The 16,088-nt window shown below is 34.5% G+C and overlaps 1 protein-coding gene across 1 annotated transcript in view; it reads right to left on the minus strand.

Moving 5' to 3' along the window:
* Positions 1-3,757, minus strand: part of LOC115432669 (uromodulin-like 1) — a 31,042-nt gene extending 27,285 nt beyond the window's left edge. The window contains exons 1-2 of the mRNA XM_030153577.1: positions 3,499-3,757; positions 751-897 (exon numbers count right to left, since the gene is read on the minus strand). Of these exons, the coding sequence (XP_030009437.1) occupies positions 751-897; positions 3,499-3,757 (406 nt within the window). The remainder of the gene's footprint in view (positions 1-750; positions 898-3,498) is intronic.
* Positions 3,758-16,088: the final 12,331 nt, after the last annotated feature.

Raw genomic sequence — 16,088 nt, forward strand, 5'->3', positions numbered from 1 at the left:
GTTACCAAATGTTTATGGAACATTGTGTGTAAATGTACATGTAGAAATAAGTCGAGGCATATTATTGTTCAAATTGCACTAATTTTTCAAATGAAATTTCTGCTTTTTTAGGTTATTCACATCTTTTTTTGTAAAATGTAGATATTTTCATAATTTAATTGGGGGTTTTAGTGATTGTGATTTTTAGTGATTTAGTGATTTATCCCGAACATGTAATGAAATTTAACATATATGCACTTGCAAAGCATACATAATAATACAAATTTCAAGAATCATAACAATCTTAGTCAGAGGAAAAACACAATAATTCCATTTACATGCCCGAAAAGGGGTGGGAAGAAGTGCAACTTATTTAATCCCACCCCCTCTCCCTACAATATTATTAATAATATATGTCCCTCTTCCTTTTACATTACTCCTCTATATTTATATATCTATTCACACACACACACTCATTCATCCATATACACATATATACGTTTATACATATACACACATACAAATACACATATAATCTTTTACCAGTGCCTTTCTTAGTTGCTAGGTGCTTAGTGTGCTGGGGCGCAAGGGGTTTTTGTACTAAAAGAAAGAAAAAATTGGATTTGTCATTATTTATAGGTTATTAAGTCATTATTTTACCGGTCTGGCCCGCTTGAGATCAAATTGGGTGAAATATGGCCCCTGAACCAAAATGAGTTCGATGGCCCTGCTTTAAGGGTTAATAAATAAATCCTGTGGTGGAATACTAACTTGTGGGATGTGTGCAGACGGAGCTGCAGCATTTCTTCCATCCCAGGCAGTCGACGTCCCACTCACAGAGCTCAGATCCGGGACTGAATCCATGCTCAGTTGGACAGTTTCCCGGTTTGGCAGTAACCTCCCTACTCCTGTTTACAGCTTCATTCAGAGGAAATAACATGTTACAGCCATATATTAGCAGGCAGATATTTGTAGCAGTGCAGCTTGTGTGCTTCCATCTGGTGTTCTGTGCAAAGAACTGAGCGACGAAAGGCCACGCCGGCTGCTGGTGCACGACGTGTGAAGTCACAGCATTACATAAAAAAAAACACAAAAAACCCAGTGTGAACACAAACATAAAAATATAATTCATTCATTTTTGTTAATACAAATTAATAGAAAAATGAAATAAATGCGCAAAAAAAAAACATGACGAATGCACACACTTCCACAGAAAATGTCATTGTTTACAAAGGAACAGCAGATCGTTAGCCTCATAGCAAAACTGCTAATGTCACATTTTTGGCCAAATTGTGATATCTGCACAAATTTACTCTATAAACACTTCTGATTTATCTTCTATAGATGTCACAATCTGGGCAAAAATTTGACTTAGGCAGAAAAAGGAACATAGGAAGGAACAAAACAAACAAGCAAACAAACAAACAATGGGAATAGACACTTGAAATCTCACACAAACATAAAAATACAATTTATTCATTTTGTTTTTATTTGTATAAAAATACAAATGAATGAGGGAAAAAATTCAATGAATGAGCATAAGAAGTATGATGAACACACACACTTACATATAAAATGTCATTGTTTACAAAGGAACGTGAATATATTCATTTCAGATAAACAGACAGAATTTTAAGGAATTTAAGTCTGTTTTAAAGGATGGAAAATGGAAAATAATCCTCTTGGTTGATGTGAAAGATTCTAAATTTACACTTAAATCCATCCTGAACTCTTTATTTACGTTGGCTTTTGTTGTATATGACTGATATTATTTTTATTTATTTATTTATTTGTAATGTATGTCATTTTTAAATTTGTTGTCTTGATTTGTTGTAACTATGTCTACTCTGCTGTTGACCAGGTACTTTTCACCTGGTTAAATTTAACCCTTTGATGCAGGAATTACGAAAACCTTAGTCAAGATTTCTTTCCTCAGTATTTTTATTCCTCTTTAAGCATAAAGAAAATAATATGATTGACATTTTTTTAATTAACCTATTTTTTATGGTGTTATAAAAATGTCCACTCAACTGGACACCGTGTGTTTAATTTTTGAAGCAAAGAAACATGTATTTAAAACGCAATACCAGAAAGTGATATACTGTGTGAAAACTATGAAATAAAAACATTTATCATGCTGCTAATCTGCTTTTTCTCACATTTTAACATACTCTAATACTAGTTATTACTCACTTCATGGACATAATATGCAAAAAAAAAAAAAATTAAGAAAACTGTTAATTGACTAAAAGGCTTTTGACTTTTTAAATTTTAAATTCTCTTTCGAAACTCTGCACTGCAACTCTTACTTTAATATGTGTGTGTTTTTATATTTTGGGGTTTTATGTGTTGTTTTCTTACTTGCTGTTTTTAATCACCTTTTACATGTTTCTTTTATAATATTTTAAATGTGTTTCTTTTTCCCTGTCGTTGTATTTCAATGTCCTGTGTGAAGCACCTTGAATTGCCTTGTTGCTGAAATGTGCTATACAAATAAAGTTGCCTTGCCTAATTACAGTCTAATCACAACTAGCAGTTGATTTATACTCAAACCTGTTATTGCAGATCAGGTTCATCAAGAACAGCAAAGTTACAGTAACTTTTTGCAGTGTATGAAATGATGCATAAGTGTCCACTGTGTTGGCAGATATGCAACTAAAACAACAAAACCCATGAATATATAAGAGAACAGCTGGAGAAGAACTGTCCACTGGAGTGACCAGTATGCATGAAAGGGTAAAAAAAATAGATGTCAAATACATTCATATGTTTCAGATTCAACAGTTCACTTGAATAATCTGTTAACCCTTTCATGCACGAATTATGAGAATCTTACTCAAAATCTTTTCCTGAATGTTTTTATGCCTCTTTAGGCATGAAAAAAAGAATGCAATTAAAAATTTTCTTCTGAAAAATAAATTTAAAATAAATAAATAAATAAAATTAATTTATTTTTTTTAAAAAACAAATACATAAAAAAAGAAAAAAAAAATTCTTATTAGCCTATTTTTCATGAAGTTGCAAAAATGTCCACTCAGCTGGACACCACACGTTTAATTTTTGTCGCACAGAAACGTGTATTTACTGATAAATTGTGTGAAAACTGTGGGGAGGGCTTGTGATTCTGGGGGTTTATGCTCAGGAGAGATCTACATAATGTTACCAATTCATGTCAGAAAAGATATGTAGTGTCTAAAAACTTTAACAAAGAAATGCGTAACAAACAAAAAAAAAGAAAAGAACAACAAAATCCATGAATATACAAGAGAACAGCTGTAGCAGAGCTGTCCACTGGAGTGACCAGTGTGCATGAAAGGGTTAAATATCACTGACTTTTTCACCCTTTAATGTTTGAATTGTGATAAAAAAAAAAAAAAAAAGCTAAAGTTTTGTCCTAAATTGCTTTTTGTGAATGTGTGAAGCCACATTATCACTTAAAAAAAAAAAAAAACTACAGTGGGAACACAGTTGAAGTCTCTCACACACATACAACATGTGTTGTTGTGTTCAGATACTCACACAGGGCGCAGTAATGGCCGACCGGGACGTAGTCATCGCAGCATCGCCTCACCTGCTCCGTCATCGTCTTGTTCTCAGTTTTCTGCATGGGTTTGTACAGCGTGACCCGACACGTCCTCCAGAAAATCCAACCACAGGGTTTGGTCACAGTGTAGGGAACCGTGTACTCCACCAGGTACGTCACCTGCCTCGTCTCATTACGAGTACAGAGGTGGTAACCGGAGGACGACAGGACCGAACCTGGAGTCAAAAGGGTCATTTATGCTTTCAATTTCTGATGTTTTACACCAGGTTCCATTCAACACATGTCAGAGGGGTCAGAGGTCACATGAAATAATGCAAAAAGAACTAAATAACTAAATAAAACAACAAACAAAATTAATAGATTAATCACAAAATGAATAAAATAAACTAAAATGAGTAACAACAAATAAAAAAACAAAATGAATAGATTAAACTAAAATGAGTAACAACGAAGAAAAAAACAAACAAAACGAACAAAATAACCCCAAAAAATCCAAACAAACGAACAAAGATGGACTAATTAATCCCAAAATGAATAAAATAATCAACAAAATGAGTAAAAATGAACAAATTAACCAGGTTCCATTCAATAAAAATAAGCAAAACAAAAAAAAAAAAGAAAAAATAATCAACACAAAGCAAAAATGAGCTGGATAAAATCACCAAAATGAAAAAAATTATCAGCTAAAATTAACAAAACAATGAACAAAATGACAAAAAAATGAAATTAATCAAAAAATGAATAAAATAAACTAAAATGAATAACAACAAACAAAAAAACAAACAAAATGAATAAAATAATCCCCAAAAAATCCAAATCATTGACATTTTCACCCTTTAACCTTTGCATTGAAATTGAGGTATATGTATTTATATAATATATATTTTACAAAATCCTGTGTGAAATTTGATCATAAGCTGCTGAAATATGACAAATACTGTCAGTTAATACAAATAGTGTTGAGTTGGAAATTCAAGCACTTTTCAACTTCAACCCATAAAGACCCAAACATCCAACAGCCAAAATCATCTGCTGATCTAAAATGTTTAATATCTGCTGTAAAATGCAGTTTTTCATTTTTCATGGTCATCAGATATGACCCATTTGGATGTTCAGAGGCTCTGTAGTTACCATGGAAACACCATTATCTTCTACAACAGGGCTGTCAAACTCATGTTAGTTCAGTTCCACATTCAGCTAAATCTGATCTGCAGTGGGCCCAACCAGGAAAATAATAACAGAATAATATAGAAATAATGTCAACTCCAAACTTTTCTCTATGTTTTAGAGCGAAAAAAGTAAATTTACATGATGAAAAGGTTTACATCTACAAACTGTCCTTTCAAAAGATGTGGATAACATGAACAAACTGAAAAAATAAGTGTAATTTTAATGATATTCTGCCTCAGTTTATCATTTCCACATGTACATTAGAACTTACAGATCACAGTGGATCTACAAACACACAAAACATTTAATAACAGGCAGAATATTGTTCAAATTGTACTGACTTCTCTTAAGACATTTCAGGTTGTTCATTTTTGTTCAGGTTATTCACATTTTTTTGCGAAATTATACTTTGTTTTAGTGTAAATACATTGTGACGGCCCCGCACCTTTTGGGCACTAGGGGCGCTGTCAGTTTTCTTTTTTTCAGATGGAGACGTCCTGATCGATTGCACCTGTGACAGGCCTGTTTAAGCCGCTCAACATGGATGCTTCTCTCTCTCTCTCTCTCTCTCTCTCTCTCTCTCTCTCTCTCTCTCTCTCGATCTGCTCGGCTCTGGTCCAGTCTGGTCTTGGTTCTGCTCTGCCCTGGTCCTCATCCTCCTCTCGACCGACGCTTTTGTTGCTCGTTGTATTTTTGGTTATTGTTAGTTAATACTTTACTTAATAAACCCCTGTTATATTTTTACCACCTCGTTCGTCTCCATTTTGCCACAACCTAAGAGCCGGGTTGTGACAACATGAAAATATTTACATTTACAACAGAAATCTGGTCTGAATGTGGAACCTGAACTAAAAGGATTGTTAATATCTTATTTTTGCATTTCACAAATTCATCCCAGGGGCCGGACTGGACCCCTTGGTGGGCCAGATTTGGCCCCTGGGCCGCATGTTTGACACCTGTGTTCTACAACATTGGTACACCAGTAAAACCCATGGGGTTGGATCAATGACAGTGGATGGAAACGCTTGTTTTACGTTCACATTTACATGATCAGTAAATTAAATATAGGAAAATAACTGACTTTCACTTAAAAATGCAAAAATAGAAAGCATAATATTAGAATAGATTATGATAAATCACTTAAAAAAGGTTAAAAATGAAAAAAAAAAAAAAAAAAAAAATTGGGAACAGCCACTGAAGTAACACTGGGTCTTTATGGGTTAATGCAGCTGAAAAAAATGTTAAAAATACAACAACATGTAACTGAAATAGTTTCTGTCACATGTGAATAAGCGTCTCAACACTGTGAATTAACCCTTTCATGCATGAATTATGAGAACCTTCATCAAGATTTGTTTCCTGAGTGTTTTTATTCTTCTTTAGGCATGAAAAAAACAGTGCGATTGAGTTTTTTTTTTATGAAACTACTTTTCATGGAGTTACAAAAATGTCCACTCAGCTGGACGGCATGCGTTCAATTTTTGAAGCAAAGAAACATCTATTTAAAACCCATCATCATTAAGTGATATACTGTGTGAAAACTATGAAATAAACACATTTTTAATGCAGCTAATCTGATGTTTTCTCACATTTTGTCATATTCTAATACTAGTAATGGAGATAATACATAAAAAAAACCAAACAAACTTTTGTTTGAGAAAATTAGCAGTTGATTTACATTCAAAAATGTTTGTGCAGATCAGGTTTATCAAGAACAGCAAAGTTCCATTTAATGGTCTGAATGTCAGTGTAGATGATGCATGAGCGTCCATGGTGTTGGATGATATCCTCCTGAGATCCAGGAAAGTGAAACTCTTTAGCTTTTTTACATTAAACAGTCATCTGGATTGGAAACTGCATAAAGCAACAGTTTTTTCTGATACATTTTTTAAATTATTTTCATTTTTAAAATTTTTTAATGGATTGTCCTTTGCAATGAACAGGTTTTTTTTTTGTTTTTTTTTTTTTAAACTGTCAAACTTTAGTCCCCTACAGAGGACAAAAATGCATTGCTGGGTCTCAGGAGGATATGGAATGAAAACAACTAAACCCAGCTGGAGAATATCTGTCCACTATAGTGACCACTGTGCATGAAAGGGTTAAAGCCACAGCAGGAACAGCCCACATGCACAGTTACATCACATCTTATATAGATTAACTTACCTTTATTTAAATAACTCTGTCCCCAGCAGAGCGCCGTCAGGGTCACGACCCCCGCCACCGAGAACACACACTTCATTTTTACTGATCGCAGTTTCAACCCCGAAAGTTTAACGGCTCCATTTTAGGTGCATGTTTTTCACTGAAATGATGCCAACTCATGGTCGGAGGTGTATCCAAAGAACAAACCCTCTGTGGCTGCATCCTCCTCCTCCCATCATCACCAAACCAGTCCCTGATGGAGCTGGTGTTCATAGCAGCTCCAGCTGAACATGTGGAGCCTTTGTGTCATTATACTCCAGGTGTTTGGAGACGCTGAGGTGAGGATCTGTGGAGATCTGGACCAGACTCACACAAGTTTATCGATTTATTACTTTAAGTTTTACAGATTAAAAAAGAATAACAACAACATACATTCTGTCTGACATTATTTAAAAACAGTAGATTATCTGTTAGAAGAAGTACATGGTGTACTGGGAAATAAAATATAAAGTTTTAAAGAAAAGAATCATCTGACTGAGGGGGGATACATGATAGATAGATAGATAGATAGATAGATAGATAGATAGATAGATAGATAGATAGATAGATAGATAGATAGATAGATAGATAGATAGATAGATAGATAGATAGATAGATAGATAGATAGATAGATAGATAGATAGATATTGCATAAAAATAAAAAATAATGAAAGAAAGGAAGAAAGAAAGAAAGAAAGAAAGAAAGAAAATTTTTTACATCTAAGTACAAATAAAAATGCAGGTAAAAATAAAAGTAAAAATAAAAACTAATAAGTAAATAATAAATAAATGAAATTTTAAAAAATGACATAAAAATGAACAAATAATTTAAATTAAAATTAAAATTAAAATTGTCTGTGTAGGTTCTCATTTGCCCAGGTCATCCTTCTTTTTGGTAGTTCTTCTCGGTTTAGCTAAACCAGCTGAACTGAGAAGAACTACCAAGAAGAATAAAAGTAAAATTAAAATAAATTAGAAAAAAGCAAAAAAAACCAAATAACTCACAGGTATGGGAACTACATGGTCCATAAACATCCATCTTCCTCTTTTTCAACCATCATGTATAAGTTTTGAACATAATCCATGAAAGATTACCATATCCTTTCAAACTTCTTTTTTTTATGTTAAATTTCAGTGTATATGCTGTTCTTTCAAGAGGAAGGCTTGGTGAGTCACAGTTGGTCTTTGAGTCTTTTCCCGTGGCAGTGAAATACTGAGGTCACTGAATATTCTCTGACTTTTGCTGAACTTGTGTTTTTCTGGATACAGACCAAACAGAAACAGTTGAAGGTTCAACACACTTAAACTCATTTTTTTCACACATTTAATGCAACTAAAGCCTGTTTTGTTTTGTTTTTTATTCCTTAAAAGTCCTGTGTTTCATTTTCTTCAGTGCTCTGTGGTGTCAGAGTGAGTAAACATGTTTATGATGGCAGACGACGACACAGAGAAGGGCGATGGGAGGAGTCCCAGTCCCTAATGAGCAGGTTTCTACACAGGTAACCATGGCAGTGCCGGCTTCACTGGTGGCATTAACAGCCTGTGGCAGCCATTAATGTCAAGTCAGGAGGAGTGAGAATTTCTCTGCCATTTTCTCCACATCTTATTCTCATTATAGACGGAGCAACGGGGAGCTTTCTCTGGCTGTTACAGACATGTTCTTAAAAAAAAAAAAAAAAAAAAAGTATCAATCCAGACCCTGTCACCACTTTGATATGAATGTGAGTCTACTGTATTACTCATAGTCAGAACAAAATAGCCCTGCAGTGGATGCTTTTAAATCTATTCATGTACAATTTCCCTTTTTAGTAATGTGGTGATTAATTTAATGATGCTTCTTCTTTCATAATGAGGTGTGAAAATGTGGCTGATTAAATTCACCTCAGTTATTAAGTGGTGATGCTGCAGTGAAGCATGTGGCTGGAAAGCAGAGCTGCGGAAAGAATAAAAACCAAAAAAAAAAACACTCCAAGTCAATAGAGCTTGATTTTGTGACACATAAAGAACAAAACGGCAGTGGCTGTAGCATCTTTGCTGCCGGTGCGACCCTTGTTTCCAGGTGCCGGTTCTAGGAAACATAGCAACAGGTCCCGGCTGAACCACCACCACGTTAGAGTGACTTCCACTCCATCATGGGTATAATTAGTTTCACTGGGGCTGCAGGGCATGTGCCGTCATGTGTAAACTTAACTGTTACTAAAGAAGTGGTTTCCAACCTTTTTTGGCTTGTGACCCCATTTTAATAATAATAATAATAATAATAATAATAATAATAATAATAATAATAATAATAACGGATTAGATTTTTAAAGGAACTTTTGTCCATGGTTGAAAGGGATTTAGAAATTCTTAAAACTTGGTTTGATGTTAATAGATTGCCACTTAACATTAAAAAAAATAAATTTATGGCTTTTGGAAATCGAAAAGAAGTTGATGGGGATCTTACATTAAAAATATGCGATGCTGAAATTGAAAGAGTGTTTGATACAAAATGTTTAGGGGTTGTTATTGACCACAAATGAACATGGAAACCACATATTAGATATATAAAAGGAAAGATCGCAAAACCAATGGCAATCTTGTATAAGTCCAGAAATCTACTCAACCACAAGGCACTCCATATAATTTATTGTTCACTTCTACTTCCTTTTATGTCATATTGTGTGGGAGTGTGGGGCTCGACATATAAAACAACTGTAAATACTATAGTCTTCCTACAAAAACGAGCTGTATGTATTATTAATAAGGCCAGGTACTACAAACATACTAATGAACTGTTTATAAAATCCCATATTATGAAATGTAATGATTTGGTTTACTATAAAATAATGCAAATAATGTATAAAGCCAAATTAAAGTGACTCCCTGTCTGTGTACGAAGGTTCTTCTCAACACGAGTCTAAATAGGATTTGCGAGATGTTTGTAAATTTGTTGTACAAAAAGCTAAAAAAGAGACAAAAAGCAGATGTATATCCGTTGTTGGAGTTAAACTATGGAATGAGGCCAGCATGGATTTAAGAATGTGTAGCCCATTTTTGATATTTAAAAAAATGGTACATAAGGCAATTTTTGAAGGATACAACTGTTAAGCTCTAACAAGTAATAGGTAAATTATTTTTGAGTCTACATTAAATTACCATTAATTTGGTGGTTAAGTTTTCTATTTCTCTGGTATGTTTTCACCTTTTTATGTTTTGCTTGTTTGTTTGCTTGGATACATTGGTTTTTTTTTGTTTTTTGTTTTTGTCTTTTTCCTATATTGGATGCTGCGTAGCTGAATTTGTTCTGTAGGACAGACATTAATAGAAGCATTCTGCTTCTGCCTGGGCCTGTTCAGTCATAACCTGTTCTAATGTTTGTAATGTCTGAAGTGCTGTTGTTGACGCTGGTTATTATGTGATGACTGAATAAAGAATTTCATCATACAGTGCTTTTCTATGAACACATACTCACAGCGCGTACAGTGGATCCGTTATTCATTCGCTCTCACATTCTCCCTCTGGTGGTGCTAAACTACATCTGACAGTTCATGCCTACGGCCCCTCCAACCACCAAACATTCATACTCCAGCGTGAGTAGCAGCACTGGAGGCAAGGAGGGTGAAGTGTCTTGCCCAAGGACACAACAGCTCATGACTGGGACAGAGCGGGATTCAAACCACCAACCCTTTGATAATTGGACGACCCGCTCTACCATCTGAGCCATGGCCACCCATAACATTCTCACATCACAAATTTCTGGCGACCCCAGACATTCAAAATGGAGACTTTTTTTTTTTTTTTTTTGCTAAAATTAATTTTTTTTGATCATGTAATAGTTTGCTGGATTATGTTTCAAATAAACCTTAATTTTAGACACATTTAGTCTATATAATGTATATTATTGTGGACAGAGGCAGTAAATCCAGGTGTAGATTACTGCACAAAGGGAGAATGTGATTTTCCTTGGTCAGGATCTGTCCAGTCAGTCCAGCTGTGATTTACAAGGAGGGCAATTAATACTGAACAAACAAGAACTGAAACTATGAATTATGAAAGAGCTGCAGCATCTGAAACTGACCACAATGAACATTTGACAGATAAACAGAACCACAGTGCTGCAGTTTCACAACCACAGTTTGTCTTTGATGAATTGGGATGGTCTCTGTCAACTCAACATATATTTTTTATTAGTACTTTTTTTTTTTTTTTTTAATCAATTACTATAAATTTCAGGCGACCCCATTTGAATTTCAGGTGACCCCACGTGGGGTCCCGACCCCAAGGTTGAAAAACACTGGACTAAAGCAAACACTACTATAGACTTTTTTCACAACTTCAGGATTTTTGACCGGAAATATACGCAATCGTCACAGAATTCTACTTCCTGCTGATCAGGGCAACTGTGGTGCAAGCGAAGAACAAGAGTTTTTGTAGCATTCCAGGTTGCTCTTGTTCTGTATCTGTCTTTTCATTCTTTTCCTGTGGACCGTAGGGTTGGACAAAATTCCAAATTGAATTGAGAAAGACCCCTGAATTCCATTTCAGTTGTTGAATTTGACTTAAGATTGCAAACAGGACACGGCACTGCGATTCAAATTCAAACTACAGGAAGGAGAATTGGAATTCCATGAAATTCAAAGAAATTCATGATATGTAATTAATATGTGTTTAACAATGAAGCTTTACAGTATATATTACACATGATTACAACATGGATTTCATATAGATATAATTGTATTGACTTTATGTACACAATACTTTACTACAGTAAATAGGCTTTTTTTTTTTTGCCTTTTTGCCTTTTTTTTTTTTTTTTTTTTACCATAAATTAACATTTAAAACATAGTCTATGAAACAGATCATTTTAGATTAGATGCACCAACGTTACCTTGTAAAGTACTTTAAAGGAGAGATATTTGGCTTTTTTAACTGGAATTATGCATTTTAAAACATTTATTCATCGATTCTATTCTATTCTATTCTGAAGGTATTCTATTCTTCTTTATTCTCTTCTATTTTGTTTTATTCTATTCTATTCTTTTCTTTCTAAAGTTATTCTATTCTATTCTAAAGGTATTCTATTTTATTCTGTTCTATTCTATTCTATTCTGAAGGTATTCTATTCTATTCTATTCTATTCTATTCTATTCTATTCTATTCTATTCTAAAGGTATTCTATTCTATTCTTCTTTATTCTATTCTATTCTATTCTATTCTATTCTATTCTATTCCCTCCAAACAGACCAATATGATGAATTTGTGAAATTCCACTGACGACATTTCCAGCCAAGAGTCGCTGAGTCTTCACATTGTGTATTGATCTTCAGGTTCAATGCGACATTTTTCAGTTCCAGATTCCTGTTACTAAATGTTTTGTGTGTTTGTGGATCCTCTGTAATCTGTAAGTTTTAATGTACATGTGTAAATGATAAACTGAGACAGAATATTGTTAAAATTCCACTTATTTTTCTTACATTTCAAGTTTTTCATGGATGTTCTGCTTATTCACAGTTTTTGTCAAAGGACTGTTCGTACATGTAAACATTTTCTTCCTGTAATTTTACTTTTTTCACCCTGAAACATAGAAAAAACCTTGGCGTTAACGTTATTTATACATTGTTGTGTTATTACTTTACTGCTTTTTCCTGCTGTTTATACTTCACATATAGACTTTTACACAGGACTGTATGTTTTTTGTGCATTGTCCTTGTTAAATAAACTAAAGTAAAAAAAACAACAAAAAAAAAACAAAAACATGGCCTTGATCTTTCATTTGTATCAAATCATTACATCCTCATGTTCAAGTGAATATTTGTACGACTTTTGATTTATTCTGTCAAACTGTTTGAGAAATGGTGACAAACAGACGGACTAACCTTCTAATAAAGATGTAAAAATGAACAAACCAGGAGCATTAACTGACAAATTATAAGTGAGACCTTTGTTACCATGGTAACAGTCAGTTAAACAGAAGACACAGCGTCACCCACTGTAAAAAGGAGAGCAGGTCATGATCTGAGGTCTGTTTGTGGTTTAACTAAAGGTGAGGAGGAAGTTCGTTCTGACTCAGACTCAGAAAAATGGACCTAACAAAGGTAAAAATAGTAACAGCAGTCAATCGTGAGACACAAGTTAATGTTTGATCCTGTATAGATAATGCAGTAGTTATAAACATGATGTTTTCCAATTTAGATAACATTATTAGTCTAGAAACTCACAGTATGTGCAAAAATAGTAAAGATAGTTTAGTGTGAAACAGCTCAGTGGACTGCATCTCTTGTTGCATGTGTTACACTGAAGTGTGCCAAAACTGGGCGTTCTGTTCATATCTTCCACCTTGTTCATGTTCAACAACAATGAACAGATCAGGAGAAGATGACGACATCATCTTCATAACTTTCATGTCTGTAGTCATTATATTTACAGTTTTTCACAGTCAGTCTTTTTTTTTTTTTAACCCTGTAAAGCACGAGTGTCAAACTCATTTTAGTTCAGGAGCCACATTCAGCCAAATTCGACCTGAAGTGGGCCAAACCATTAAAATAATAACGTAAAAACCTATAAATAATGACAACTCCAAGTTTTTCTCTTCATTTTAGTGCAATAAAAAACATTAAATTATGAAAATATTTACATTTACAAACTATCTTTTCACCAAAAAGATGTGAATAACCACACAAAAAAGTAATTTCTTCAGAAAAATAAGCTAAATTTTAACAATATTATGCCGCAACTTATTACTTGTACATGTGCATTACACACAATGTTACACAAACACAATATTGTTGAAATTTTGAAGTCTGGAATGTGTAACTAAAATAAGAATGTCTACAATATTATCTGTCAACTTATTAACACAGCTTACAAATCGGATCTACAAATCCACACAACGTTATTGTTCAAACTGTACTTAATTTTCAGGTTGTACAGATTTTATTGTAAGGGTTATTAGACTATTATTTTACTGCAGATCACATTGGGCTCAAACCTGTTCAACACCCTTGACTGTTAATATCTTCAGTGTAATTTTTGCGCTCCATAAAATCATGCTGCAGCCTGGATTGGAACTTTTGGAGGGCCGGTGTTGGCCCACGGGCCGCATGTTTGACCCCTGTGCTGTAAAGTCTGAACCATTAAATTATTGACAGAAAATTCCAGTTCTTTGAAACTGGAACCTTTATCGGTCCTTCTGAACAACCCCCAATTTTTTATTTTTTATTTTTTCAAATATCAATTTCCATGTATGAGTTTCAATTTTGTATCATATTTGATACAACGGGTCTCAATGCTCAATGCAATATTGTTATTTTTCAACAAACAAAATCATAATATAACACAAACATGTCTAACAAATTGATAATTCCTTTTCAAAATTGGCAAAGTTCTGCCTCCTTCATTAATGTCAGTCTTATAGTGTCACTGGAAAGGCCTCTGGTGAACAAATTCCTTGGTGTTATGGGGTTAATTCTGTCCAAATGACTTGTTTTACTAAATATCTCTGTCCACACCACGGTGCTAAAACTGACACCAAATGTGTCCATCATCTGGTCCCGCCCATCGTTGTCGTTGTCCAACCTGTGGACACAGTGGATAAGACTAACAGACTCAGAGGCTTTAATCTGTCGTGAAGGTGTAGTTCAGTTGTAAACTTGTGTTACTTCAAGTGTTGGCTGTCATTGTAGAGGTGCATTTTTTCAAAGATGTGGATTTGTCCGTAACGCCGGTCTGGTCCAGTCCAGTCCAGTCCAGTTCGGTCTGTCTCCCAAAGGTACCGGTACTGACATTGATCTACTGCAGGTCATACACTGGTTTATACACCTGGATTTGATGTTTCAGGTGCAGCTTCATTATACAAACACATAACAGACATGAAAAAAATGGGGTGAGATGCCATAGATTACCAGTCTCTGTTTTCCATGAACACACAGATACACACAAACCACAGTTTAGAAAATATACACTTTGGACAATGGTTTCGAACATTGTCGTTTATGGCCTAAAACACCACTTACAGTACATGTGCACGAGAGGGGCAACCATCCACAAAAATATAACTGTGAACGAGGCATCATAAGTTTATATACCCTAGCCGCATTTGTGAAATATTGTCCATTTTTTTCTAATGTTATGTTTTTTTAATGAGAGTAGTTACTATTCCATTTGCCCTCAAATTGCGTGAATATAACTTGCGCATAAAAATTTGCCTAATGATAAAACGTTAATTTCACCAAAACTCCCATTTTTCAATGAAAAGTTTTTGCACTTGCAAGGGGTGGTTTTTCAGGTGTAGCGAAACTGGTATATCACACAAACCTGCAATGGAAAGATGTTTTTGCGCAACTAGAGTCACATGAACAAAAAAATGGATGCTGATGGATGTTACAACAATCGAAGAAGAAGAGTTTTAAAACAAACATAGCACAGTATGTGTGGATACACAAGGAAACCCAATCATTTTTGAATTTAGTACGTAATAGAGAGGTAACGAGCATTCTAGATTCAAAACAACAGATATTTATGTTGGTCAGCATGTTTATGGAATGACTTCTCACCATAATCAACTGGAAAAGCACTCCAAGAGCGCAGATCTCCGCCAAGGCAGATCAGTGTCCCCCCCCCCCCCCGCCAATCACCACCAAAATTGAATAATTTGTTCCTTGTGCCAGTATCAACATTTACTGAAATTTTCATCCAAATCTGTCCACAACTTTTTGAGTTATCTTGCACACAAACAAACAGACAAACCAACACTGGCAATAACATAACCTCCTTTGTGGAGGTAATAAACAAATCATTGAATTTGTGATTTAATGGAAAAGCCAACATTACGCACTTCTTTTTTATCGACATTTAGTAATTATCGGTAAAGTTTTGAGCATATGTCCAATGGGAAAGTGACTAGTTTTTTTGTTTTTTGTTTTTAGTTTGAATCCAATTTAAATTCCAATTTTGGTTTAGTTGTCTTATGTTGATAATTTGCCTCAGTCATTTGCTTTTGTAGATGTTTGTATTTCGTTTTTTATGTGTCTGAAATAAAACATTCAAAATACAGACAAACTGTACCAAAAAAAACCAAGAAATGTGTGTGGTTTTCTGCATAAATGAGATGTAAACAGACCACCTCCAGCTCTGAAAAACATGCACTGTCCCTTTAAATCAGCCTCCGTAGGGTCTTCCGCGAGCCCCGCCATGTGACCCCCCGTAGCCAATAAGAACGCAGCGCACGTGACGA

Source organism: Sphaeramia orbicularis, chromosome 14 (assembly GCF_902148855.1).
Source record: "Sphaeramia orbicularis chromosome 14, fSphaOr1.1, whole genome shotgun sequence".
Taxonomy (NCBI): Eukaryota; Metazoa; Chordata; class Actinopteri; order Kurtiformes; family Apogonidae; genus Sphaeramia; species Sphaeramia orbicularis.